Source organism: Hypanus sabinus, chromosome 16 (assembly GCF_030144855.1).
Source record: "Hypanus sabinus isolate sHypSab1 chromosome 16, sHypSab1.hap1, whole genome shotgun sequence".
Lineage (NCBI taxonomy): Eukaryota > Metazoa > Chordata > Chondrichthyes > Myliobatiformes > Dasyatidae > Hypanus > Hypanus sabinus.
In genome coordinates, this window is record NC_082721.1 from 28,269,239 (window position 1) to 28,296,775 (window position 27,537).

Consider the following 27,537-nt stretch of genomic DNA (forward strand, 5'->3'; position numbering starts at 1 on the left):
AGATTAGGTAATAAGGGGCAGATTTTCTTTACTGAAGAACAAAATAAGATTTTACAACAATCTGTTAGTTCTATAACCATCACATTTAGTATGTTTTTTAAAAATAAAATGGAATAATAATTTAAATTCCACAGCTGCCATATTGAAATTTGAACTCTCGTTTCAAACTCCATTATTAATTCACACTGGATCAGTTTTAGTATCCAACCATTGTATTACCATACTGAATCATGTTAGATGGTTATAAAATAACAGAATGGCACAAATTAGCCATCAAGCCCAAATGTTCAATGCTGGAGTTACCGTTCCATGCAATTTTCCTCCTCTAACTAGAGAGATGAGCATTCATATATAAATGCAAAACTGTCGTCCACGTCAACCTGTGAGAGTGAGGGCACATTTTAACTATTCAGTGAAAAGACATTTATTCTGAAATACCAGTGAGATTTATAGCAAATATCTTACAATTTGCTGATGAAATTATTTAAAAATCCCAATGATTCCACACTGGCTCACAGGGTAGTGTTTCCCTACACACCCTGTAAACTTAACAAGTCCTTTTAAAAAAAAATCCCATTTATTATATTATGTAACACCTTGAAATAAATAATTAGAATTGTTACCATCAACACTTAAGTATTAGCTAATTTAATTATTATTATAGCCCAGAAAATCTGCTGGTCTGAAGTCACAAGCATGCTGCATAAATGGAGATTTACTATATTCGCGACTTTTCCTTGTGTTTATGGCTCCTTGTCCTGCCCACACCCACCATCCCTCCCAAGTGAAGACAAACGTATTTATACTTCAAATAAGTTAACTTTCTACCTGTTTACTCTTTAACTTATTTTCTAGAGAAACGTAGCCACGGTATAATTAACAAAGAGGCAGAAGCAGTCAAGCTAGATTCATGTACATTTTAATAAATACTTTTTTCTGACAATTCCTATTTACAATTTGTACAGTTTTGGTAGGCACATTTGTAGGAGGCAACAAGCTTTTAACAAAACCTCCAGAGACAAATTAAAATGTTACACCATATAATCATTGCAGATGCAGTACTGAACCCAGTGTCTGAAAAGTTAGAGAGTTGACCTTTTAAGCTGCTTTTTAGAACAGGGCTTTTCACTTGGCAAGATATGCTTCATAGAATTTCCGGTACAAAGCTGGAGATGTGCAGTTATGTTAAAATACCAAAAACTATGGCTCGTTTGTTGTGTAAAGCTACTGATGTAACTTCAGGTCACTTCAAAAGCACATTACAACCAATGAAACACTGGAAGTTTAGTCACTGCTGTGATGTCAGAAACATGGTGGCTAATTTGCAATGGCCACAGGATAGCAATGAGATAAATAACTAAATAATCACTCGTCAGCTGAGAGATAAATGCTGGCCTGAACATGGGAAGCAAACCTCACTCCCCTCCATACAATATTCTCCCTCTAGCCATGGAAACACTGAGATCCCTATTTAGTGTCCCGATGAACAGATGATAGCTCTGAACATAGCACTTCCTTGACACTGGCACTACATACATCATGCTCAGGATTCTGGGTGGGGTGACTTGAAGCCACCACCTCAGGTACACGGGAGCTTTACCCACTGAGGTATGGCTGACACAAACTGCTCAGCTAAAATGCATTTGGCTCATAGTGCAGAACTCCAGATGCAAATCCATGATGCACTTCCTGAAGCGCTGTAAAGCCTGGATAATGTTACCTTTGCACATCTGAATAATGTCAGTGATTCCTGTTTAAAACTGTATTTCATTTGATACAATGCATCGGCATGAAGACATACCTTTCATTCAATAACTGATAACAAATTTTAGGAGGAATGAGTGTAATAAAAATCACCCATTAACAATGACTAATTTTAAACTCTCACCCGAGTAAATCAAGCCAATTCAAAACTAGCCAGGTAAATTGTTTTGACATCAAATATCTTGATATCATCTTCCCCAATCATGCTCTTTTCAAGTGCTTTATTTTTGCTGTACTTTGCAGATACAGCCACTCTGTGGACGTAAGAGGCCATTGATGCTGGAACGTGGAACATCAAACAATTTACTGGAGAAACTTAGTGGGTCAAGGGGTGGGGGGGTGGGTTTGTGTGTGTGTGTGTGGATGCAGATATGATCAGAAAGTTTGATAATTCCTTCATCACTCCTGAACCCCACCACCACCACCATAGATGCTGCTCAGCCAGCTGAGTCCATTCCAGTAGATTATTTAACCACTTTGTGCCCCCCCTCCCCTGCATTTTAAAGTGGTCACTCTTCTAAATACAATACAGCTTACGTACAGAGCTTTAGCTGAGCCAGACTTGTAGTCTCATCCAAACATCTTTCAAATTCCTTGGCCATGGAGTATTCAATGTATATAGTGGATAGAATGCTGTATAAGAAAATCCAGACTTTCAATTCAAAGCAGATCTATATGACCTAATGTAAATCACACTGAAGTCAGAACAATCTAAACACAAACCTTTCTTCTGAAACAAGTTTTTCAACAATCCTGGATTCACAGGTTTGTAGGGAGTGATTACATGTATTGGGGCCAAGACGAGTACAAACGTAGACATTTTCACCTTTCAGAGCAGGAGTTCACCACCTTTTTTATGCCATGGACCACTACCATTAACCAAGGAGTCCATGGATCCTAGATTGGGAACTCCTATTTTAGAGCATAAAAAAAATTTATTGGGCTGCATCTGAAATCAGGATTCACAGGAAGGAGGCACCCATAAGATGTCCAACTAGTACAGAGTAGTGGCTGGGGGGGGGGGGGGGGCGGGTGTAGAAACAGACAAAACTGATGAATGCACTAGTCAAACAGAATATGGAGTCAAAAGAGACTGCAGATGCTACAAGTGGAGCAACACACAAGATACTGGAAGAACTCAGCAGCTGAAACAGCAACTATGTAGGGGGAAGGGAGGGAAATGGACAGTAGCTGAGTCCTCCAACATCCCAAGTTAAAGATGAAGAATGTGAAACATTTGAGCAGCCAACACCATTTTCCAAATTCCTGGATGCAGAATCACACAGTGCTGAAGAATATGTAAAAACAGGAGGTGGTGCACAGAAAAAAGATGCAGCATCTTACTGTATTCAATAGATCAGTGAAATCTAACAAGTGTCAATACTACTAAGACAAAACAGGCCGGTGTTTCTTCTTCAATGTTAGTCTACCCAGAAAAATAACCTCTTCAGCACGATTCTCATTCAACATTTCTGTGTGATTGCAAGGTGATTTGCTGCTAGATAAGCAGCACTTTGTTAAGCTAAATCTTACAGAAGCAATGAAGTACGTGACAGGATTAGAACTGTACTATGATTTTCTCCTTAAAGTAGTAAAAGGATTTTCATTTCTATAGTGCCCATGATACGGGCCTCCCGAAGAGAAGAAATCCTGAAGTGTATCCATAACTGCTCATTAGAAAAGCAGTCATGGTCTGCACAAGAAGCTGTAAAACTGAGTAAAGTGCTCCTGACCAGATAATGTATTTTTTTTTGTTGAGATAGGCACTAGCCCACAATATCAGGGTAATGTCCCAACTCTTCTGTGCAACAATGCCATAGGAACCTTTACATCCTTTCAAGAGGCAAACTGGGTCTTGGTTTAACATTTCACTAAGAAAAGCAGCACCTTTTACAATGCAGGTTAATTCAGCCTGGCGCTGATCACTATTTTATGATGCCAAGCTGTGACAATAGCTGAAGATATGACCTCCACTGATGGGTTTGCCTAGGTTTGAAACTTGACAATCACAGTATCTGCATCAACAATTAAGCTTGCTTAGAAACTTCTAAATTAGCAAAGCTTTGAACAGGAAAATATATTTCTAAAATGCATGATTAAATTATTCCATTTAATAACACTGCTTGAACAGTTTCTCCACATGTGCAGATGGGACAGAACTAAACTCTGACAACAAGGATCAGTTAATCCAGTAGATACTCTTGAAAACAAAATTAACGTTTTGCAAAAAGCTTCAAGCAAACATAAACATAGCTTTTCATATACCAGTTATAAAAAGACAACCTCGGGAGAGGTAGATAGGATGGGTGAAAGTGGATATTTAGAAAATTACCTCAGCTGATCACTAAGCACCATTCGCAAATGTCATCCAAAGCCCATTTATGAACTTTGCTCTCCCAGCTGATAAGGGAGGGTAAAATTATTGTTGAGATCACTCAGTATTTTCTTTGAGCACCAGCTTGGGCAGACGCCTACCTGAACATAGCTAAACAGCAATAATTACATAACTCACTATATCACCTAATTACCTTCCAACTCAATTCATTTTACCAGAGAAAGAATTTGTTACTGTGAGAAGAGAAGCTTTTGATCACGACAAGTTGTTTTTCCTAGTTTCTAGATCTTTGAAGTAGATTCTGTAGATTATCTACAGCTAAGTGATGTTTTGATAGACTAGACTATTGTACATTCTGAGCTGCTCCAAATCACTGGGTGTCAACATGTTGACAAACTCAGCCTAGTTTAGCTTACAGGTTATAGGTAAGTACAGGCAAGCACAGAAACAGGTTTGGCTGTCATATCTGAAGTGGATTCCCTCTCCCCACTTCCATATGAAGTACATTCTGAGAATTCAAATTCTTTATTAACCATTAGACCAGCTTTCACCATGAAATTAAACATTTCTATTGCTAATGCAAGTGCAAATCGTAACTTCAGAAGCAATGGCATTTCAAAGCTAGTATTTAGCTGGACCGTACTTAATGTTTCCAAAATCCTGAATCTGAAAACCCAGTGGGAATTTTCACAGTCCCATACATCCACTGATACAGCAACTCATCACATAAAAGTTAGTGAGGGTCAACAAGCTGAATAGACCAAACCAGAATGACAATGGAATTCAACAGCAGTCATCATGTGGGGTTCAGCACAGGATGATTTTATAACCCTGTGCTCACACACTAGTTTATGCATGAACAAATCAACTGCAGCCCTATATTCTTCAATTCTAATCTCATTGTAGACCAAACACCGGAACCAAAATATATTGAGCTCCACAGCCATCTTGCTTTGACCAATTAAAAGTTCTATGATGCTTTAAGTGCTTATTACCATCAAGTTCCCACATTTATCTACCAGCTTCCAATGAAGGCAAGTCCAACACGCTCAGCCACTGCCCAAACTCTCACTGGACAGCATACGAAGAACAGCTGAAACATTTTAGATAAACATCTTTTGGTGCGAAGTACAACACCAACCCTGAAAAGGCTTCAAAAATAATGCCCACCTTAGACCAGTTCTAAAATAGCACACATATTAAGGCCAATTTGACTGGCGCACAAGAAAAATCTAAAGATAAATTGTAATATTGTTTGGCATATGTAGATATCTAATATAATTCTATAATGTCACTATAAACTTTTACAGTAAATGTTACACAAACTTGTTGAACTTTAGTGTACTGTTACAAGTACAATTATCCATTGAGGTCTATAATAACCTCCCAATGCCCACATTGGAGCATCAAAGCTTATTATCCCATCAGATTTTACTCGTCATATGGGTAATTAAATACTAATCAAAAGTCATAATTTGTCAATTTAAAGTGTTTTTTTGTTGAACATGTCCATTTTCTACAACCTGGTGGCAAGCAAACTATTTGCTTTGGACCCTTGCTGGATATTGCATCATAGTGTTTCTATCTCCTTCAAGAAGCTTTCCCTCAGCACACCCCCCCCACCCGCAAAAAAAAAAGTCATTTACAGCTTGTAATAGTCAACAGGGCACAATTTTAAGTTTTTCTTGGTATGCAACAGAGTTATGTAATTAAAAATAATTGAAACCTGTTTCAGTCATTAAAGGTCTGGTGTTTGTGATGAGACACTTAGCTACAGCACATCGGCTCTTTCAAAACCATTAGTAAAGTCTAGAGTATTGGGGGTGAACAATTGTGTTGCACAAAATATATTATGATTGTTAAGTTTTCACAGGGACTCCCCACAAATATCAACAACTAAATTACTTCTATATACTTGCAATGAGAGAGGGGAGTAGAGGAAAAACACTGACTGACCTTATGGTAAAGATTCAATAGCTTTTGCACCATTTCTTAAGTAGGCCAATTAGCCTTTCATAGAGAAAATAAACACAGATCACTAGCTTACACAAAGGTAGCTTCAATGTCCTCTCTCCCACCTCCCCTCTAATTAACTTCAAAATATAAAAGTACAAAACAGAAAATGAATTTTACAATCGCTATAAAAATGGCAAATGAAAACAATGGCACTGTTAATAACAGAACCAGATGCTGGAGATAGTGGAGGCACATGCCAAGAGAGCTCTGTAGGTGAATTTCTTTCTTTCAGCAGCACTTCATATTGCAAATGACCTGCAGTCTGAATCAAAAGTGCACAAAGAAGAGCAGGGTAGTTACAATGTAGCTGTGCAGTGTATTGGAGGGGGAGAAATGGCTATTCTGAAAATGGTGATAGCACACTAGGCCATTTCCAGCACAGGAAGCAATGATAATTATTGTATCAGCTCATCCTCGACAAAACATGCATCTTGTTTTCTTTACAATGATTACTCAAATGCACATGTACCCTTAATAATTCTGAACTGCCAGTATTCAGGTTGACCAGAGGGTCTTCATGGCTTACACTTTACAAGCCATGCACACTTTCTCATAGTTCACTCAAACGACAATGTCCATGGTGAGAGTTGAATAATTTGAACACAGGGGCGAGTGGTCATGAATGTAGAGGCAAACATTTTCCTCCCCACCAGCTGTTACATAGCAGAGTAACTAGGAAGAGAACTCAGCCTAAACTCTAATACCAGTGCAATTGAACCTCACAGTATAAAACATTACTTAAGACTTGTATGGTAGTCTACAAGAATCTGTCAAAGGGAGCTCGTAGAAAAATAGGTTGATGTTAGACTGAAACAGACTGGTATACCATGAAACTTTCATTCAGGGCTATATATAACTTGGGTATAAAAATCCAAATGGTTTTTGAATTCATTAGTTATCACAGTGGATTACGATTGCTCTTAAAGTTAGGGGAATTAACCAGGTACATATCATCCTCCAAAGGCTGTCTACTGGAACAGCAGTTTCTACTCCTGAACCATTGACAAGCAAAATGACTCACAATTATTGCGAATCAGATCGCGCTAGACAGAGTGAGCAAGTGCAGGAGCTGGAGGCAGAGAGAACAAGCAAGGTGTGAGTTACTCATCCATCCTTTGTCAACTACTTTTAGACCGGAGAGTTTCTACAGTACAATATGGTGAATTGTTGTTTCTGACGTGATTGAGAAAAGTGATCACAGCCAACTCTAATGAATGGTGTTGATTGGCTTGGGAATCAGTTGTTTGTATGGCTTCCTTTTCCCACCTCCCTCAAAAAAAATAACGAGACTGATCAGAAACTGGAGTTTCTGCACAGTACCAAATGGGGCACTTGACTTGTTCACCAGCTCCCTCTGCCTTCTTCCTCATACCTTCTGGATTTCCACAATGACTGACTGGAAACATTAATTCACCATAAGGGAAAGCTCACCAGGTTGGGAAAAATTGTCAGTGGATGAATCTCAGTACCAACAGGAAACCAAAATGAGTAAGTACCAAGTGTACACAAGTGGAAGACAGCAACATAGCTGTTCACAGTGCCATCCAAATAAGTGGTACTGATTAGAGACTATGGTTCAAATACCAATGTGCTGCTTTAAAAAGCATTAGATATTTACGTATAGACCAAAAAGCCAGTATTAGCATACACATCTAATACACACCATTCGCACCCAAAACTTCTATGTTTGCCCCGCCACTCCGTTTGGTTACCTTTCACTAATACAGACCTACAGCAGATTGTCAGATATCTGAATTCAGAACATTCCGAATTTGTCCAGTGAGAAGAAATTTTAAATGGATCTTTTTGCGATTTTTGTAAATTTCAGTGGCATTATAACCAAGCTTGTGGCCACCTACAAGATGATATTTCTGGGAAGCCCCAATAATAGCACTATGTGGAAAAAAAACATTTGTGTGTAAGTAGCACAGCAACTTGCCAAGCTATTGTAACAGACTTCTGGTGTCTTGCACAAGGCATAAAAAAAAATGAAATCCTGCATTTACGGGATTTGGAGATGTACCTAATGACAAACAACCCAAGATTTTCCAGACTCCAATAAGTTGAATAGGTGGAGGACCAGAAGGCATTATGAGAAAACCATTTTTTAAACTTTAAATCAATAGATGTAACTCTGAACTGAATAACTCAGAGAAAGTATCAGTATTTCTGAAATGAAAACCTTGGGTCAACAGCCATGTCTGACCTCCACGTCCATCTTGAGCTGCACTAGATAGGCAGCTCATCACCATTATACACAACTGTCTTGTAATAAGGGTTCCTTTCCATCCGGGCTTGTGCTCTGTGGACTGTGCGTATGACCCTGGGACCCATTATTGTGTTTTTTCCAGCTGCCAGAACGCAGAGGGAGACCGCTATGTTCAGGGATGAACAAGGCAACCAGCAGAGAAAGCAACACCGAGCATGCTCCAAAGAGAAAAGGAGGTCCTGGGATTATGGTGCTCTGAAAAGAACAAGGAGAAAAAAGGGGTCAGTAGAACTATACGTTACCAACATAACAATATTCTTTATAAACATTTTGTTTCAATATCCTTGTTACATGTGTTTACTAGGGGATGCACTATTAGAAAGTAAATAATGAACTTTTACATTTAAAACATATAATACTGAGATCCAGCTGTGAAGTACTTGAAACTGCAGTGACTTTAGCATGCAAATATGAACAAGTAGACTTCCGCAAGTTGCTGTCTCACATGGTTACAATACGAATTAGCTGATCTGACTTAAGTGGTGATGACTGAGCAAGATACAGAAAGCAAAACACCTTGGGTTCAACTGTTTCATCACAAAGCTCTGCAATTTCAAGTAATTTAAATGGATGCCAAATGGAGTCAAGTATTGCAGCACCAAATTCCATCAGTTTCCTTGCAGTCAGGCCTGTCGGAAGTGACTCAAATCATTTAATAATGATGAAGCAGGAAGATACGCAAGTTTTTAGGGCATCTATACTTCTGTGAATACATTAGATTGAGTGTATTCAAACACTTCAACAATTACTCTTCCCAAAAATAAAATACTGCAGATGCTGGAAACATTGAATAGGTTAGGATGCATTTGCAGGGAAAGAGAAACATTTTCAAGTAGATGATCCTTCTAAACAATCATCAAACCGAAATGCTAACTTTGTTTCTCTTTCCATGGATACGGCTCAACAGAGGATTTCTAATATTTCATTTTTTTTTCATACCACTGCTCTTAAATACTTATTTAAAACCACAAGGCCCAGGATATTTAATTAGTTTTCCTTTTCCCTTTATTTTTGCTGCCATTCTGGTACATACCCTTGCATATATGCAATGGGTTGATACACTCTGAGGCAAAGCTCTCAAGGGACAGACAGAGTATACAAGCTGAGGCCTAAATAGTGTTCTATAAAGTGTAACTTGATTTATATACCATACAACTACTTGTAAAGGTAAAAGTCCCATGCAGCCTTCTTTTTAAAGAAAACGTTACAGGCTGACTATAGTGGATATAGCTAACAGACATGCATAGACAAGGAAATTTTCCTTACCTCATCAGTGGGATTCTGCATGTTCCCTTTTGGAACTTTACCAGGGTTATCAACATCGTCCATTTCATTTAGTTCCACGTGGAAAAGGTAGAATACAAATCCATACAGTGCTGGACCAAGACCATTACAAAGCCCACGAATTCCAGTAATCATTCCTTGTACAACTCCTGCAGAAACAGGGAAAGATCAACTCAAATATATAACAATTAAAAACTTCATATTAAAGTCATTGTTTTCTAATGAAGGAATGAAAATTTACTTTCTGAAATTGCACCCAGTAATCTTAAAATTGTTCTAGCAATTGTTGAAATAATAAATATGTCCCACGTTCCTTTCAATAGATGCTGTCTGACCTGCTGAGTTCCTCCAGCAGTTTGTGTGTTATGCTCATGCCCTTGATACATACTACCACAAGAACAATACAGGCTATTTAACTTCTCTAGCACATTTTCTTACGACCTCCAGAGACAAAGCATCAATTACTGTTTGTAGAACAAGTCTAAATTTCTCCTGCCCATTCACTTGTGCACATTTCCCCTAACTGTATAGTTAAAAAATTTAGATCATGCCTTCTCAATCCTGGTATCCCCACCCCACCAGTTCAAATCATTCAATGGTGAGAATAGTTTCCTTCCTTCATTTCCTACAGAAACACTGGAACTTCCCTGTGGATATTTTCCATAAATGGTAGTAACACTGCACTACCATATCCATTGACCATGTTTCTAAGTAAGGTGTTAACAGGTTGATTGGCTATAAAAGGCAACACAGCTAATATTGAACAGTGATTGGAGACAGAAACTTTGTGTATTTTCATTGACCATTGCATTTCTTTGTTCTACAGTGAATGCCTGCAAGAAAATGAATTTCAAGGTACTATATGGTGACATATACATGCACAGACAATACATTTTCTTTGAACTTTGAAGCCAGAGTGACTTCTTCCACCCTTGCTTGCCTACAACTGACTGTCAATGCAATCAGCCTCAATGTAATGCCGTCCAACTACACAGCCCAAACATTCACCAGGTTCCTCAAATTTATGGATTCATTACAGGGCCTTACAATAAAAAAAAGCAAAAAAAAACTTCTCACATTCACCCGATCGGAATACAGGCAAGCAAGGCACAAAGAATGGCATACTTGCTTGCTGGCAATGTTTAATTATATCAAGTTACTCTGATTGCAACTTCAGGAAGTTTTAAAAATAGCTTGGTCTAGACAGGGTGCAGTTTGGAGACATTGGAAAATTCCTACCTTGCTGATCTGGGTCAGCATTCCGAGAAACAAGGGCACTGACTGCCGGGAAGGTGATGCTGGACATCGCAGCCACAGCACCTGCTGCCCACATCATCCTGCAAGAACAACACAAAAGCATTTAGTGTATCAAATGGTAAACACTGGAACAACTAGCCAGTATAATTTAAGTGCCCCACTCCTCAGACAGCAAACATGACCCATAAGACATAGGAGCAGAATTAGGCCATTTGCCTCATCAAGTCTGCTCTACCATTCGATCACAGCTGATCTATTTTGCCTCTCAACTCCCTTCCCCTGCCTCCTTTGACAGCTTTACTAAGAACCTATCAACTGCTTTAAATATACCCAATGACTTAGCCTCTACAGCCATCTAATGGCAATGAATTCCACAGATTCACCACGTTCTGGCTAAATAAATTCCTCATCTAAAGGGATGAACTTGTATTCTGAGTTCATGCCCTTTCGACCCAGACTCCCCAGCGACAGGAAACATCCTCTCCATATCCACTCTGTCTAAGCCTTTCAATATTTAATATGTTTCAATCAGATTCCTCCTCATACATTATTCCTTTAATTCACAGGATCACTTTCATGAACCTCCTCTGGACCCTCTCCAATGCCAGCACATTCTTAGAGAAGGGGTTCGAAAATGCTTACAACACTCCAAGTGCAGTTTGACTAATGCCTTGTAAAGACCCAGCATTACTGTTAACATTGCATTTGCCTTCCTTTCCACCAACACAACCTGCAAGTTAACCTTTAGGGAACCCTGCACAAGTACTCCCAAGTCCCTCAGCATTGCCGATTTCTGAATTTGCTCCCCATTTAGAAAAGAGTCTGTGCCTTTATTTCTTCTCCCAAAGTGCATGACCATACACTGTATTTCATCTGCCAATTTCTTTGCTCATTCTCTTAATCTTTCTAAGTCCTTCTGCAGACCCATGGAAACAGATACAGAAGTTAGTTCCAGGAGTACAAGAAGCGAATCAGCTTCAGGCACCTGTACTGCAGCATGGCAAGCAGCAACTCAGTGCCATTGCATATGAAAAAGTCAAGTGGGAAAGCAGCTGCAGGATGACTACTACATTTCCTAATAACCTGTGAACCTGTGCATTTACATCAATATCCTATTGTAAGAAAAATAGGCCAAGTCACGAAACCTAGTTGTACTCAAACAACTGATTTTCACACAGACGATAAAACTACCATGCTTCATTAACCATTACTCGATGTAACATGTTTAAAAACCATTTGAGTGAACACAAGTATTATAAAAAGAACAACTTCATTTATTTAGAGGTTTGTAGGTTTTTAAGGAACATTCTCACTACTGTTATCATCACTCAATACTCTACATGCAGCAGTGAAATATACTTAGGCAAGCTAATTGTTCCATTTACACTGTTCAGCTGGCAGTACTTCATCACTTTAATTTTGTACAGCTGGTTTGTACCAGATTAAATTTACAACCAGTCAGCTGTGATTTAAACCCAACAACTCCAAGGTTTTTTGTTGACATGGCAAATACTAGCAAATAGTTTTGCTCTGTTCCTCGGGGGAAGAGAGCTAGGAGCAGGTGGTTTTGGCTGCGTGAGAAAATCAGATGTGAAAGGAAAAGGAGGGGAGGCCTGGGATGGAGAAAGCAAATAGTACATTTATTATACTGCAGGCAATCAGCACACTTACAATGATACTAAAGCAAACATAAGTTTTATGTACAGATATGTAGAAAACAGAAGTTGACTACTCTGCTCTATTCCACCTTACAACACCATACAATAGCTGCTCATCTATTTCAATAACCAGTTTGTTCCTTCTTTCCACATCCTTTTATTCCCCTTCATTATTAAGAGATACATCTATTGCTTTCTTCTGATTTAAGATGGCACTACTGAAAGTGGGTGACACCTTATTGGCAGTTTTCAAAGCAAGAAATATGACTAAGTAGTGTATTAATAACACATTTTATGTGGAAAATTGTGGTAAACGATCACTGTGAACTATGAAGAGGGGAGTGAGGCCAATCTGAGGGTCAAGGCGTGCAGGTTGAGACTGATTCAGAGCAAGGATGATGCATGTTTGAGATGAAATTGGAGTCAAAGATGGTGTTGGAGACAGTGAAGCAAAGAAAAATTGGAGAGGGTTGAAATGAGGTTGGATCCATCTAAGTGCCAGGCCGATTTGAAAACATCAAGTACAGGCCAGCCCAGAGTGTCTCATAAGACCATAAGACATAGGAGCAGAATTAGGCCGTTTGGCCCATCGAGTCTGCTCTGCCATTCAATATTGGCTGATCCTTTTCTCCCCCATCTCCTCCTCAACCCCAGCCCCCAATCAAGAACCTAACAATCTCTGCCTTAAATACACCCAATGACCTGGCCTCCACATTTGTTTTGAAAGGGAGCCCCTCTGAGGCTGTGCCCTCTTGTCCTAGACTCTGCCACCATGGGAAACATCCTTTCCACATCTACTCTGTCTAGGCCTTTCAACATTTGAAAGGTTTCAATGAGAATCTCCCCTCATCCTTCTGAATTCCAGCGAGTACAGACCCAGAGCCATCAAACATTTCTTGTATGATAATCCTTTCATTCCACTGCAATGGAGTCTGGTCCTAGTGCTAGAGTCGACCCGGCCCTTGGACAATTTAAACGCTGGGATAGATGGACTAAAAAGGCAGGGTGTGGGGACTGGAGGCAAGGATCAGAGCAGGTTCTGCTCCGCGACATTTTACTCCACTCTCATCAGGGCTGAGGCTGTGTCGTGCTCCAGCTGCTCTAGGCTTAGTATCTACAACCTCTGCAGTGATTTACCCCACTGTGTAATGAACTGACACTGAGGCTATGGACCTACTTTGGGTTTATGGATTCAATTTTGTTCTGAATACTGATGCTTGCTGTACTGTTTGCATGATTTGCTTTTCTCTTTCTGCACATTGGTTGTTGCATGTTTAAATTGGGTTTTTTCGGGTTTCTTGTTTTGTGGCTGCCTTTGAGCAGACAAATCTCAAGGTCGTATAATTTATACATACTTTGATAACAACTGTACTTTGAACTTTGAATGTACTTAATGACTGGGCCTCCACTGTCTTCTGTAATGAAGAATTCTAGAGATTTACTTCCCTCTAAGGTTCTTTCTGATTTTGGTTCTCACTGGTAATAACCCAAGGCCAGGGAGTACTCAAAATCTCTAACCTTTGGGAACATCCTCCTTGTATTTATTGCCTAGTTCTGTTACAACTTTCTAGACTTCTCTATGATCCCCTCATTCTTCTAAATGCCAATAAATACAGGCCCAACTGATGCATTATCCCCATAGCAAGAACATTCTTCCCCAATTCAGGTAGCTAAAAATACAGTACAGAACTCAGTATCTATTACAATACTCTAAATCTAGTCTCACTATGTATTGCTGCAGTAAGGCATCCCTACCCTGATACTCATATCTGGAATAAAAAGGACACCGAGTCACTCCACTATGTGCTGCTTGCACGGGTGAACTATGTTAATTCCAAAGGGGCAGAAAGGAAGAAATTAAAGGAATTGTACTAATGTAGAACTAGTGGCAAATATATTTAATGGTTTCTATTAACATATTTAATGGCAGCTTTAAGTACAATTTAGGTATTTGAGAAACTTTTTAACCTAAAGCAGAAAGAACATGAAAATGTTCCCCCACGGCAAATAGAGAAGCATTTAAAATGCTAGATAAACTTCCAAAGGAGGCAGGGATTGAAATGGAGAGTGCAAGCATGTGGAAAATAGTGCTAACTTAGATGTTGCAACTTTGTGAATTGCAGAGATTGTGATGTTGTGAGCCTTCATGGTTTAGCCCAACAGAAAACTGACCCAGTTATCAACTAGACAAAAAAAAGCACCTAGGAATATGGGAAACATCAGATGCCAGTTAGGACTTTGATATACTGACAGTACAGTAAAAGTCTACTCTAACATATTACGTAATGGTGATCTGAGTTTTGAAATCACCTCAGAGTGGTGTGAATGTCAGTGCAGAGAGTGTAACCTGTATTAGATTTAGGAGAACTCATCCAAAAAAGACAGGTGTTTTCCATCCCTAGCAACATTCGACTATGTTTGGTAAGTACCTGCAAAAGTATTCAGCCCCCAAACTTTTTTTCACTTAAGTATTACAACCAGGGATTTAGATCAAATTAACTGAGAATTTTTTCCTGAATTACATGCTCCTCCCACCCCACCCTCCACCCCAATAGTAGAGCCCAGAAAACAGGAAAATTCACACAGCATGAAAAACAAAAAGTTCAAAAACTTAAATGTCAGCAGTTCAAAAATATCTATCCCCCTTTGTTCAGTGCTTAGTTGAACCATCTCTCGCAGCTATTTCAGCCGGTAGTCTTTAGGATACGTTTATCAGCTTTGCACAACATGGAGCAAGATTTGAATCAGAATCAGAATTAGGTTTATTCACCAGCATGTGACATGAAATTTGTTAACTTAGCAGCTGCAGTTCAATACATAATCTAGCAGAGGGAAAATAAAAAAAATAAAATAGAACATAATAATAAATAAACAAGTAAATCAATCACATATATTGAATAGATTAAAAAAAAGGTGGAAAAAAATACTGTATATTAAATAAAAAGTGAGGTAGTGTCCAAAGCTTCAATGTCCACTCAAGCTTTGCCAGGTTAGTAGGGGAGTGGGCCGGAGACAGTAATCTTGCTTGAAATGCTCGATCAGGTTAAGGTCAGTACTCTGATTGGCCCACTCAAGATCATCAATTTTCTTCACTCAAAGTCACTCCATGGTTACTCTGACATTGTGCTTTGGGTCATTGTCTTGTTGAAAGACAAACTTCCTCCCTAGTTTAAGCCTTCTGGTTGAGGTTAGTAGGTTTTTATCTAGGATCTCTGTATTTAGTAGCATTCATCTTCCCCTCAATCCTGACCAGATTCCCAGTCCTTGTGCATGATATTACCTCCACCATGTTTTACAGTAGGGATGGTGTTACCTGGCTGATGCGCAATGTTAACTTTACACCACACATACCACTTAATGTTGAGGTTCAAGAGTTCAATTTTAGTCTCATCCAACCACAAGAGCTTTTTCCACATCTTTACAGTATCTTCTAAGTGATACTTTGCAAAGTTTTTATGAGCAAGGATATGCTTTTTTTCTGTCAGGGCTTCTTCCTTGCCACTCCTCCATAAATATCCTTTTTGGGCAAAGTCTTAGAGATTGTGGAGCCATGAACTTCATCTCCAGTTGCAGCGCACTCAGAGTGACTGTTGGCATCACAGTAGTCTCTTACAATTGCCATTCTCCTCCAGTGACTAGGTTTGGAGGGAAGGCCTGACCTAGGCAGTGTGGCATGGTTTCATTTTTCTCTTTCATGATGGACTGCACTGAGCCATGAGGTATGTTCAGTGCCTTTGAGTTGGTCTTATATCCTCTCCTACATTTGTGTATCTCCATTATCATTTCCCTGATTCTCTTGAATGCTCATTCCTCTTCATTCTGGTTAGGATAAGTTAGAGTAATTACAAAGGGGATGAATACATTTTCAGCCTCACAATTAGTTTTAATTTTTAGTAAATTGTTACCAGGTTTTGGAATTTTTCTTTTGAATTGACATGAGGTAAAATGTTTTGTAGATTAAAAAAAAACCTACCTGAATATATGTTAAATTTAGCAAGTGGGACGGTAAAATGTGAAAATGGTTCTGGGAACCTGAATACTTTTTCAAGGCACTATACACAATACACTTTGAGAAGTTTGTATCATCTTTCCTTTCCTTATTCCTATTTTACCTGCTGGTCTCGTTGACAGCCAAGACCTTAATGAAAGAACACAGCTGAGCTTATTGAATGCTGTTAATGACTTGTAGCGCAAATTAAAAGTGGAAAAAACAAAATTGATTAGCAAGATACTACAAGTTTAGAAGTGTTATAAACCACTTTGTGTGGTAGCAGTTGCTTTAGCTTGTTTTTGCTTTTCTGGGTTTAGCATTGCTCTTCTTCAAGATGATCTTGCTATTTTATACAACAATCAACATATTCAGTGCTACTATTAAGAGCTTTTAAAACACTTATCATTCCATCATTTGATTTCTTAATTTCCCTATTCCACCCCTACCTTGACTCACAGGTTTCTGCACCTTGCTTTTCACATTCTGGAAGCTCATGTTTCTGGGAATAACTCCATCTTAAATTGCACCAAATCGCTACCGATCATCACAATGTTTGCTGATCAACTCTGCACACAGAAGCAATGCTTCAATGTAAATTTATCATCCCTTACATATCCCCATGACCTACTTTGAGCTCTGCAACATTCTTAAATCATGGCCAGCTCACTTCTTTAACCATGATCAAGTTTAATTGATCCACTGGAAGATGGACAATTCCTTCAGCCATTGGTGCCACAAGATCAGAAAACCCTTCCCTAAGCCTCTATGATTGAGATGGCAATTAAAACCTAGTTCTTTAGTCAACCTTTGTGGCTGAATATTGATTGAATGGACTCTGGAAACAAGTACTTTAAATCTTTTTTTTCGTAAAACAAGGAAATTACAAATGAAAGAATCATACGTTACTCTTCCATGAATAAACACCTGCATCTGATATTACTCCAGTAAATACAACACTTCAGGTTATTTAGTTCATCAGGTCTATCAGCTATTGACGAGCCATCCCATTGCTGCTCTTTCCTGAGTTATCATTTCCTCTACAGCAGCTCTTTTACTGGATCCAAGAATTTTATATTAAAATACTGTTTATTATATACAGGACATCTTACATGCCTATCTTCTATGAAGACTGCAGAAACAAAACTGATCGCTTTTTTAAAAAAAGCGCAGCTCACACAAACTACTTTGTAATAAAGAGTATATTGATCAATACTTCAGATGACACAGAAAACTTACCAGGGCTGGGACCCAAAGCCATACCATGCCAGCTGGAGAATTTGGAAGCCAAGGCCCAGGAGAATAGTGTTCTTATGCCCTATTGACCTCATAAGGACACCTAGCACCACAGTCTGCAAATAAAAGTACCAGAGAAATGAACATTTGAGCAATAAAAAAAAACGTCAGAATGATGGGAAAACAAATCAACTTCAGCACAATTCCTCCATTTCCTTCAGCGTTACCTCATTCAATAATGGATTTAAACACTAAAGTAAATGGATCACAGTAAACATAATGCATTTCAAATACAACTTTCACAAGCAGCAAATACGTACTTGAGCTAAAATGGAAAGGATCCCCACAACTGCAATAAAAGCAGCTACAGTTTCTGAGGAAAATCCAATTACCTAGAGAACAAAAAAGCACAATAAATAGAACAAGAAACATAGCTTCCATGTACTTACAGCGTAAAAAATTACCATCAGACTGATGTTTGTATTCTACACAAACCCCTTGCCACCATTCCAGATCCAGAAAAGGGGCAAGATTATTTGTGAATATCCATATCTCCTTAAATGCCTACACACTGCCCAGATCACCCAGTCCACAGACTACAATTTCTACATTTTAACCAATTTCCTGCAAACAAGACTCCTTCAGTAAAAATGAAACAAAATACTGAAGAGATAAACAAAGGTGAAGCAGTGGATATTTTGAAGCCCAACAATGCATATGACACTTACCACTTACTATCTTGTTTTTAAATAGCTCCAACTTGGGGTCCATGGACCCCTTAGTTAATGGCAGGAGTCCATGGCATAAAAAGGTTGGGAACTCCTGATCTAGACATTGTTTTCTCCTCTGTTCCCAGTAGTCCTGTCTTATACTAAAAATCAGCCTTCCTCCAACTTAGAACCCTCTCTCAAGGGCAACCTTAACTTTTCCCATGGCTACCTTTAAGCTTACTATTGTTTCCAATGGGTTCTTGAACAGATAATTATATCACTTGTGCATGCATATTCCCTAACATAAGGTCTACTACTGCCCAGTGTCTACTTCTTTTAAAACACTATTGATGCATTTCTTAATACAAGATGGACTCTTGACTTCAGTCTACCTCATCATGGCCTTGAACAATGTCTGCATTTGTACTGTAACTCTACAGTCTTCATTCTGTTATTGCACCTCCCTTGTGCTGCCTTGATGTATCAATGAGACAAAATAGTCTGTATTGATTGGTGCAAAACAAAGTTTTATCACATCAGTAAATATGACAATAATAAACAAATTTTAAAATACACCCCTTTCCAAGCCCTATGCATTAAAGCCACCAAACTCACTACAGGGAAAGCTATCCTATTACTAAAACCTTTTTGCTTTTGCCCTTCTGAAATTTACTTGCATACCAGCTCTAATTCCATCTGACTACTGGGAAGCCTCAATGCGCTCACCCCTTCCTTATTCCCAAGTTTTACCAAATTGTGACATTGACAAATCTTTTCCTGTATGTCCCATTAGTATTAATGTAATGCTTTATTTCTTTTTAAGTCATTAAAACCCTTTGTGTAAAAGGGAACTTCTGGAAGACCTTCATAATTTCAGTAGATATCAAATCATTTCATAAAATACATTTACCAAAGACAGTTGCTAAAATGCCAGTCAACGAATATCTAAAAACCTTGGTGGAATCTTTGATCAATCTGTTTTTGCTGAGGCTGGAAAGCCAGGTAGAATTAAGAAAGCAGGTTGCTATTCTCCATCAGGGACATTAGCTAAACAGATGCAGTCTCATCAAAAAGGTGCTAATCCATCATTCCGTCAGTAATCAAAATTGAAAATTCAGCCTATATTTGAAGCTCAAAGTTGGATCTTTGTCCTCAAAGCTTTCAACTCAGATGATGCTAATAGCCTCTGTACTAAGCCATGCAATTAGAAAGACCATCAGCAGAAAGACTGGAAACTGCTTGCACACCAGTGATAAAAGCAATATAATGTCCAACACAAATTGAAACTGATAGATAATTTTGCAAACAATTATCCAGTATTGATTACAGCCCATTTTGGAAACATTACTTCAAATTCATCACACCCAGTTCACTCATTTGTGTTCTGAAGATCAACCAAATGAAACATTAACTCTGCTTCTGTGGTTAATGGTATTTTCTATTTTTATCTCTACATTCCTGTTAATGCATTTTGAAAAAGGTGGTTTTACCATTTCTAGCAATGACTCACAAGTTAACAAATTGGCACCAAATCATATCAAAAGTGTTGTAAAAACATTGATTTATTAAATACATGGCTATATAGTTAATTTCAACAGACCTCTAACATTAACAGCATTCCAGTTGGTTACTGGAATAATATCAATATTCAATAAATTAAATTGTGAACAAAATCTATTTCAAGAGTCTGAATGAAACACTGTGCATTAAAACAAAAGGTTCATGTGTCATACTGTCCTACAAACCAAGGATGCAACCTTGTTACTCTGTTACTGAGTTGGGCGTATCAATTTCAACCACATCATCTGTGAAAAAGACAGTGACTGCATATCAAGTCTACTGTATTACCTTCAGAGGGGAAAACAGATGGGCAACAGTAAGAACAGAAGCTGGTTTGTATAGCATTATCCTGGCAAATGGGACATCTAGCTACAGAATTAGTGAGATGAAGCTGGAGTGCACAAATAAAATGTATAATTAGTGCACAAATCCGCCGTTACAAAACTTAAGAGCTTTATTGGACTACTTTACCTGTCTGAGATAAAGAAAGAAGCTGGAATACTGGCCTGCTTCAGGCAGGTACGATAGAAATACTGTAATACAGATCAGCAGGACAGTTGAATCCTGACCCACTTTCTTCAGAGACTAGAACAAAATGAGAAGAAACACAACTCAATGAAAATGACAAACTGAGCCAAAGGATCCTGTTCTACTCCACATGAATTTCAAAATTACTGGGGGGTAGGGTTACAAATATCAACAGCACTCAGAATAAATCAGCACCTTGTACACTTCTTTCCTGTTTCCAATCCCTACTCTCGAAGACACATACTTGTCAAAAATCACTTAAACAAGAGTCAGCTGAGTTCAAGTGCTTGAATATCACCCACTTATGTACAACATAGCACTTTCCCTTCTTGGTGTCAAGAGGACAAACAAACACTCAATGGCAAATGAATTAATTGATCTTTTTTGGTTTGGTGATGAAGATGAGAACACCTGAAAGCTTTTTAAAGAGGTAACAAATTGGACACGTTCTCATATTCAGTTGCTGAAGACGGCAGACAAGAAAGGGAAGGCAAGAACAAGAGAAAATCTGCAGATGCTGGAAATCTGAGCAACACACACAAAATGCTGGAGGAACTCAGCAGGCCAGGTATGGAAAAAAGAACCGTTAACGTTTTGGGCCGAGACCCTTTGGTAGGACTGGAGAAAAAAAGCTGGAATAGATTTAAAAGGTGGGGGAGGGGTAGAGAAACATTAGGTGATAGGTGAAACCTGGAGGGCAGAGGGATGAAGTAAAGAGCTGGGAAGTTGATTGGTGCTAGAAATAGAAGGCCAGGGAAGAAAGAACATGGGGGGACGGGGAGGAGAACCAGAGGGAGGCCATGGATGGGCAAGGAGATAAAGGTGAGAAAGGGAAAAGGGATGGGAAATGGAGAGGGGGGTGGGTGGGAGGCATCACCGCAAATTTGAAAAATCGATGTTCATGCCATCAGGTTGAAGGCTACCCAAACAAAATACAAGCTGTTGCTCCTCCAACCTAAGTGTGAACTAATCACGACAGTGGAAGAGACCATGGACGGACATATTGGAATGGAAATGGGGAGTGGAATTAAAATGGGTGGCCACTGGGAGATCCCACTTGTTATGGTGGATGGAGCACAGATGCTTGGTGAAGTGGTCTCCCAATCTATGTTGAGTCTCAGCGATATACAGGAGGCCACATTGGGAGCACCAAACATAGTAAATAAATGACCCCAACACACTCATAGGTGAAGTGTCGCCTCAGCTGGGAGGACTGTTTAGGGCCCTGTATGGTAGTGAGGGAGGAGGTGTAGAAGTAGGTGTAGCACTTGTTCCACTTGCAAGATCTTTGAAAAGATCAGGGGCATGTAAGGTGTCACAGATGTAGGTAGGAAGACAATAAACTAGGCGGGATAAAGTCGAGGTATGTCGATATGAATTCAATGGTGCAGGAACAAGCTGAAACAATGGGTCTACCTAGACAAGCAGGTTTGTGGATCTTGGATAGGAGGTAGAAACAGAAGGTACTAGATGTGAGAATTATGAGGTTGGTGGCAGTGGTTGGGAGATCTGCAGAGTCAATAGGTTAGTGGTGGTGTGGGAGACAATGCAGTGTTCCTTAGAGGTGTCCTGTTTGAGGGGCAAGTAAGAGGAGGTGAAAGAATCAATGCAATTGAATGGGTTGGTGAATGAATTCAGATACTTACTGCGAAAGGATCTGCTTGCTCCCATGAAATCGGTGCACCCCAAGAAGCAGGTCTCATCTTCTCTGGTAAAGATTCTGGCACAGCCACAAGAATAAAACAGATGTCCAACAAGGCAATGGCAGTGGCAAGAACTACCACTAAGTTATCTCCATATGCCCTGGATAAATATGCTCCAATAGCTGGGCTGGTCACAAGACTAGCTGCAAATGTTGCAGATACCTTCAATAGAGAGAACAAAAAGTTTGAATCTACTTTAGATATTAAAAAAAGTCACAGGAGAAAGACATCCGTTGTCACATCTCTGGTCTACTATTCAGTTATCACAACACTTTAAAAACGCTGATTATGCATGTCTTGATTATTTTTCCCCACAAAATGATCCTTCATTTCAGGGGGGAGAACTTTAATGCTAAAGGTGAAAACACCATAATCTCTGACTTGACTAGCCAATCTAGGTTTTGAAGGCTTACTCCTGGCTCTAGACAACTCATTAAGAGAGACATCATCCTTGCATTTAGCTTATCAAGCCCCATTGGAATTTTCTTCACTGAACTTTATCTTTCATCCTTCCAATCACTAGAGAGATACACCAAGTGTGATGGATATTCACTGTCTAGGGCCCAGATCCTTTTTACCAATCTCAGCTCTCTAACTCAAAACTCTACCGGGGTTGAGTTGTTTTTGAATAATTTAACTCCAAACCAATATTCCTTAGTCATCTTGTTGTAAACAAGAACCAGTCTTCAGTTGTTAATGTAAATTGAAAATTATTATTCATCTTAAGTTAAAGGACAGTTTTTCAAATAATCAGTACTGCCTAGAGCATGGACTGCTGGCCCAAGGCACAGGGCTGGCTGCTCAAGAGTTGAAACAAACCCATGTTAAATGGGCATGCATCAAACCAAACAACACTAGTAAGATATTTAGTTCAATGAAGTATCAGACTGGTCTGCCAGCTATCACTTAGCACGTCAAATAGCTGATCTATCAATAGTTGGGAAATTTGTGTACTCAGAAAGTCAAGCCACACAGCATTAATTTTGCAGTCTCTATTACAGAAACTTTTAGATCATTGATGTAAATTTCCCAGCTAAGGTATTTGAAAAACAAATATCATGTGAAGTCACCAAGCAGCAAAACCAGTATAAATGTTACTGAGCAGAGGGGCTTGTTGGGAATGACAAGAAGATTGATGGAGTGATTAGAATCCATTCCTTCACCTTCAATTTCTGTGATGGATGACTCATTCATTTGCAACTCTTGGGTATGTCTTTTTAAGCTTACAGAAATCGTGCCTGTGTTTTAGAAATAGTTTGTAATTTTGAAACCTTATACAAGATAGAAATCCTGAGTTTTAAGTTTGTTTTAAGAATTTTATCTGAATTTAAAAATAAATGAACTGTGTTCATAAATTAACTATTTTGTTAGCTGGAAGCATCTCCTGTAGTAGGGAGGGGTAGGTGGGGGGGTGGGGTTGACCCACTACTCAAACAGTGGGCATTGGCATCTAAACTCGCTGTGAAGGATAAACTAGGAAGAAATTTAGCTTTTGTAGATTAGTTAGCTATACTATAACCTCTCTTTAGTGAGGGTATGCATATCTATCCATAATTGGATAGGGCTTAAGAACTTCATTTGAGTTCTGGGCTTGGCAGACAACAAGCCCATTACCATCACATCAGCTACTTAATATACTCTCCTATGACACCAGCCTCCACCCCAGAAGATCAATCCAATGAATCTCTGTTACACTCCTACAGAAGGTACATCTTTCTTTAGGTAGGAAGACCTATAAAGAATATTGCAGCAGGGTAAGAGCAGTAGGGCCTTACATGCTGGCAGCCTTTACTGTACTCAAATCTTCTTTCAATAAAAAGGCCTTAATAATTGCTATATGCACAATATCGTATTCAGACATTCAGGTCTTCTCAATTGCTCATTTAAAATACTCCACCTTCCTATTTCTTTTCTAAGCATGTCCTCATTTTTGTACCTTGTATTCTACGTGTCATGTCCTTGCCCATTGCAGAGTCTCGCTGCACTTCTGTTAATCCTAACAGTTATACAGTTTCATAAGCAAATTTTACACTAGATGCTCTGGTCTCACTAAATAACATTTACTCCTCATCAATATCAAAACTGAAGAGTTCAAATGCTAGAATAAAAGGGAAAATTTTGAAATCACTGACTAAAAAAGAGGAAAGCTGAATTAGATCACCCTATTGACAGATGACCATCTCTACAAATGTGCACAGTTCCAACAAAGGATAAACTTAACTACTCCAAAATAAATAACACTTCCAATTATATAATAGTGAATTAATTTGATGTTGTTTCCATCAGTCTGCAAAATTACTCCACAAAACAGCGAGAAGGCTTGCTGATTAATGGAAGATTGCTATCTAGGGCATTGGAAAGAACTTCCTACTCTCCAAGTAATGCCATGCCAGAGAATTAGGACGGGGATGGAACTAAGTTCTAATGTCTTGAGTACGGCACATACGAGAACCCTATGAAAACTTGGTTGACACAACATTCTATGCTGTGGGCAGTTAGCTAGTTTTGACAGTATCAATGGAGATATAAACTACATTGTAGAGGCCAGTAGCCAGATCATTTGTCTTATCATTGACGAAAGGTCAAGAGAAAAGCTAGGAGAAACCTTTTCACTTAGTTGTTAGGATCTGAAAAGTTGTGTTAACATTTCAAGATATTTTAACTGGATTATGTAGGCAAATGAAGTGGATTAAGGAATAAAATAACCCCTTCCCACAAAAACAAGACAAAGACATAAGGGCTGAATGAGCTACTGCGCTACAAGCTTCAGGATTCTATGAATATAAACCTTTCAAACTCAGCAGCAGCAGAAGTGTACTTTTAAAATGTCATGTGTTATCCATTGCCAAAGTATTGTTCAATTTTCAATAATAATGCTTAGTTAAGGATTGTTCATGTTAAGAACCCAGAAAAGGCCATAGAGGGGAGTAAGAAATATTAATTTTAAACAATGGCTTTTTTACTTACAAGTCCATAAGCAGTGCTCCTCTCATGCTCCTGAGTTATATCTGCTACATAAGCAAATATCACTGAAAACGTGACTGCGAATACTCCAGACATAGAAATCACTGCAAAGTACCACCTGCAGAGAATAGTACAAATAAAAACACACAATTCATTGAATACTGGATTCCTAATAGAAATACATTCTACTTAAATAATGTACTGTACTTAGATCAATAGTACATTGTATGCTTACAACTAAAATACCACTGGAATTGTACTAGTTTGTTCTATACCAAAAAGACATGTAGTTAAGGCGTTCAACTGTGACCCACTGACATAGATAGAGATTGCGATCCCCTTTACCCAAGTTAATTTGACAACTGCAGTCAAAAGCTTCAATTAATTACAAGAAAAAGTTTGTGAACACTTTGCAATTACCTGATTTTTTGCACTTATTCCTCATAAAATATGGTCTGATCTTCATCTGTCCCCATAATAGAATAACAAAATCTGCCCAAATTAATAACACCAAAATTATACATCTTCTCGTCAATATACTGGGTACCCCATTTAAACAATCATTCTAGGTTCAAAAAAAGTATGTGAACCTCTGGAGTAATGTCTTCTACAAAAGCTACCTGGAATCATGTGCTCCAATCAATGAGATGAGATTGAAGGTGTGGGTTGTAGAGGTACCCTGTCCTATATAAACAAAAAGACACAGTCAGGTTACTGACAGAGCCTGCTCTTCTCAAGAAAGATCTGTTTATGTGCATCATGCCTCCATCAAAACAACTTTCAGAGGACCTCAGAAAAACTTGAGATGCATGAAGCTGGAAGAGGCTACCAAAACATTTCTAAAGACCTGAGTGTTCATTAGTCCACAGTAAGAGAAACTGTCTATAAGTGGGGAAATTCAGTATCGTTGCTACTCTCCCTAAGAGTGGGCATCCAGCAACGAACACACCAAGAGCACAACATGCAATGCTGATGGAAATGAAAAAGAATCCAAGGGTAATAGCAAAAAACCTGCAGAAATCTCTGTTCATGTATCCCCTGTAAAAAAAACACTGAACAAGAATGGCATTCAGGGAAGGATGCCATGGCGGAAACCACTTGTCTCCCAAAAAAAAACAATGATTCACATCTCAAGCTTGCAAAAGACCATCTGGATGTTCCATAACACTTCTGGGATGAAGTTCTTGGACAGGTGAGACAAAAGTTGAACTTATTGGCAGAAAGGCAAAAAGGTTTTTGGACGAGAAGGGCCACTGTACACCAACACCAAAATCTCATCCCACCCATGAAGCACAATGGAAGGCCTGGATAGCTTGCAATTGTTGAAGGAACAATGAATTCAAAATTGTATCATGGCACTTTAAAGGAGAATGTTAGGGTAGCATCCTGAAGCTTAACAGAAGTCGGATGATGCAACAAGACACTGATGCAAAATACAGGACTAATTCAACATGGTTTAAAAAGAAAAATCTTGCTTTGGAATGGCCAAGTCAGGTTTCTAGACCGGAACCCAATTGGGATGCTGTGTCATGACCTGAAGAGGGCTGTTCATTCAAGGTAATCCACAAATATTGATGAACTTAAACAGTTTTATAAGGAGGAATTGTCAAAAATTCCTCCTCGCCAATATGTTAGTCTAATCAGAAGCTATAGGAAACATTTGGTGGAGACTATTGTGGCTAAAGGAGGTTCTACCAGTGATTAAATACAAGGGTTAACATATCTTTTTCCAGCCTGGACTGTGAATGATTAAACAATGTGTTCAATTAAGACAGGAAAAGTACAATAGTTTGTGTGTTATTAGTTTAGGCAGTCTGTATTTGTTTATTATTATGACTTAGTTGAAGATCAGACCATATTTTGTGTAATTAATACAGAAAAACACGTAAATGCAAAGGGTTCACAAACCTTTTCTTGCAACTGTATATTAACTTGAAAGTTCTCTCTTTCACAGAAAATGGATCCACAGACCAGTGCACTGAATTTAAACAAAAACATACCAGGGAAACATTGTGTGGTGAATGGTGAACCAGAAGAACACTGGCCTTGTGGGTTATGGTGGGATTCAGAACTCATTCTGAAGAACTCCACCTCACCATTCTGTGAAGTAGCTGTCCAAATGACGCATTTTACTGTACGCTTTGATGTACATGTGATAAATAAATGAATCTGAGTCTTAAGTGCAGGACAAATCACCATATAACTTATTCACAGCTCAGAAATCTGATGAAATGCTTTTCATGGACACTCTACAACAAATAGTGA

At 38.8% G+C, this 27,537-nt stretch overlaps 1 protein-coding gene across 2 annotated transcripts in view; it reads right to left on the reverse strand.

Moving 5' to 3' along the window:
* Window positions 1-903: 903 nt before the first annotated feature.
* LOC132406153 (hippocampus abundant transcript 1 protein-like) overlaps window positions 904-27,537 on the reverse strand; it is a 70,785-nt gene continuing 44,151 nt past the window's right edge. For both annotated transcript variants that reach the window (XM_059991421.1, XM_059991422.1), the window contains exons 5-12: window positions 25,276-25,390; window positions 22,252-22,470; window positions 20,549-20,662; window positions 18,128-18,199; window positions 17,811-17,923; window positions 10,908-11,005; window positions 9,651-9,817; window positions 904-8,579 (exon numbers count right to left, since the gene is read on the reverse strand). In XM_059991421.1, coding sequence (XP_059847404.1) covers window positions 8,367-8,579; window positions 9,651-9,817; window positions 10,908-11,005; window positions 17,811-17,923; window positions 18,128-18,199; window positions 20,549-20,662; window positions 22,252-22,470; window positions 25,276-25,390 — 1,111 coding nt within the window. In that variant the 3' untranslated portion in view covers window positions 904-8,366. The remainder of the gene's footprint in view (window positions 8,580-9,650; window positions 9,818-10,907; window positions 11,006-17,810; window positions 17,924-18,127; window positions 18,200-20,548; window positions 20,663-22,251; window positions 22,471-25,275; window positions 25,391-27,537) is intronic.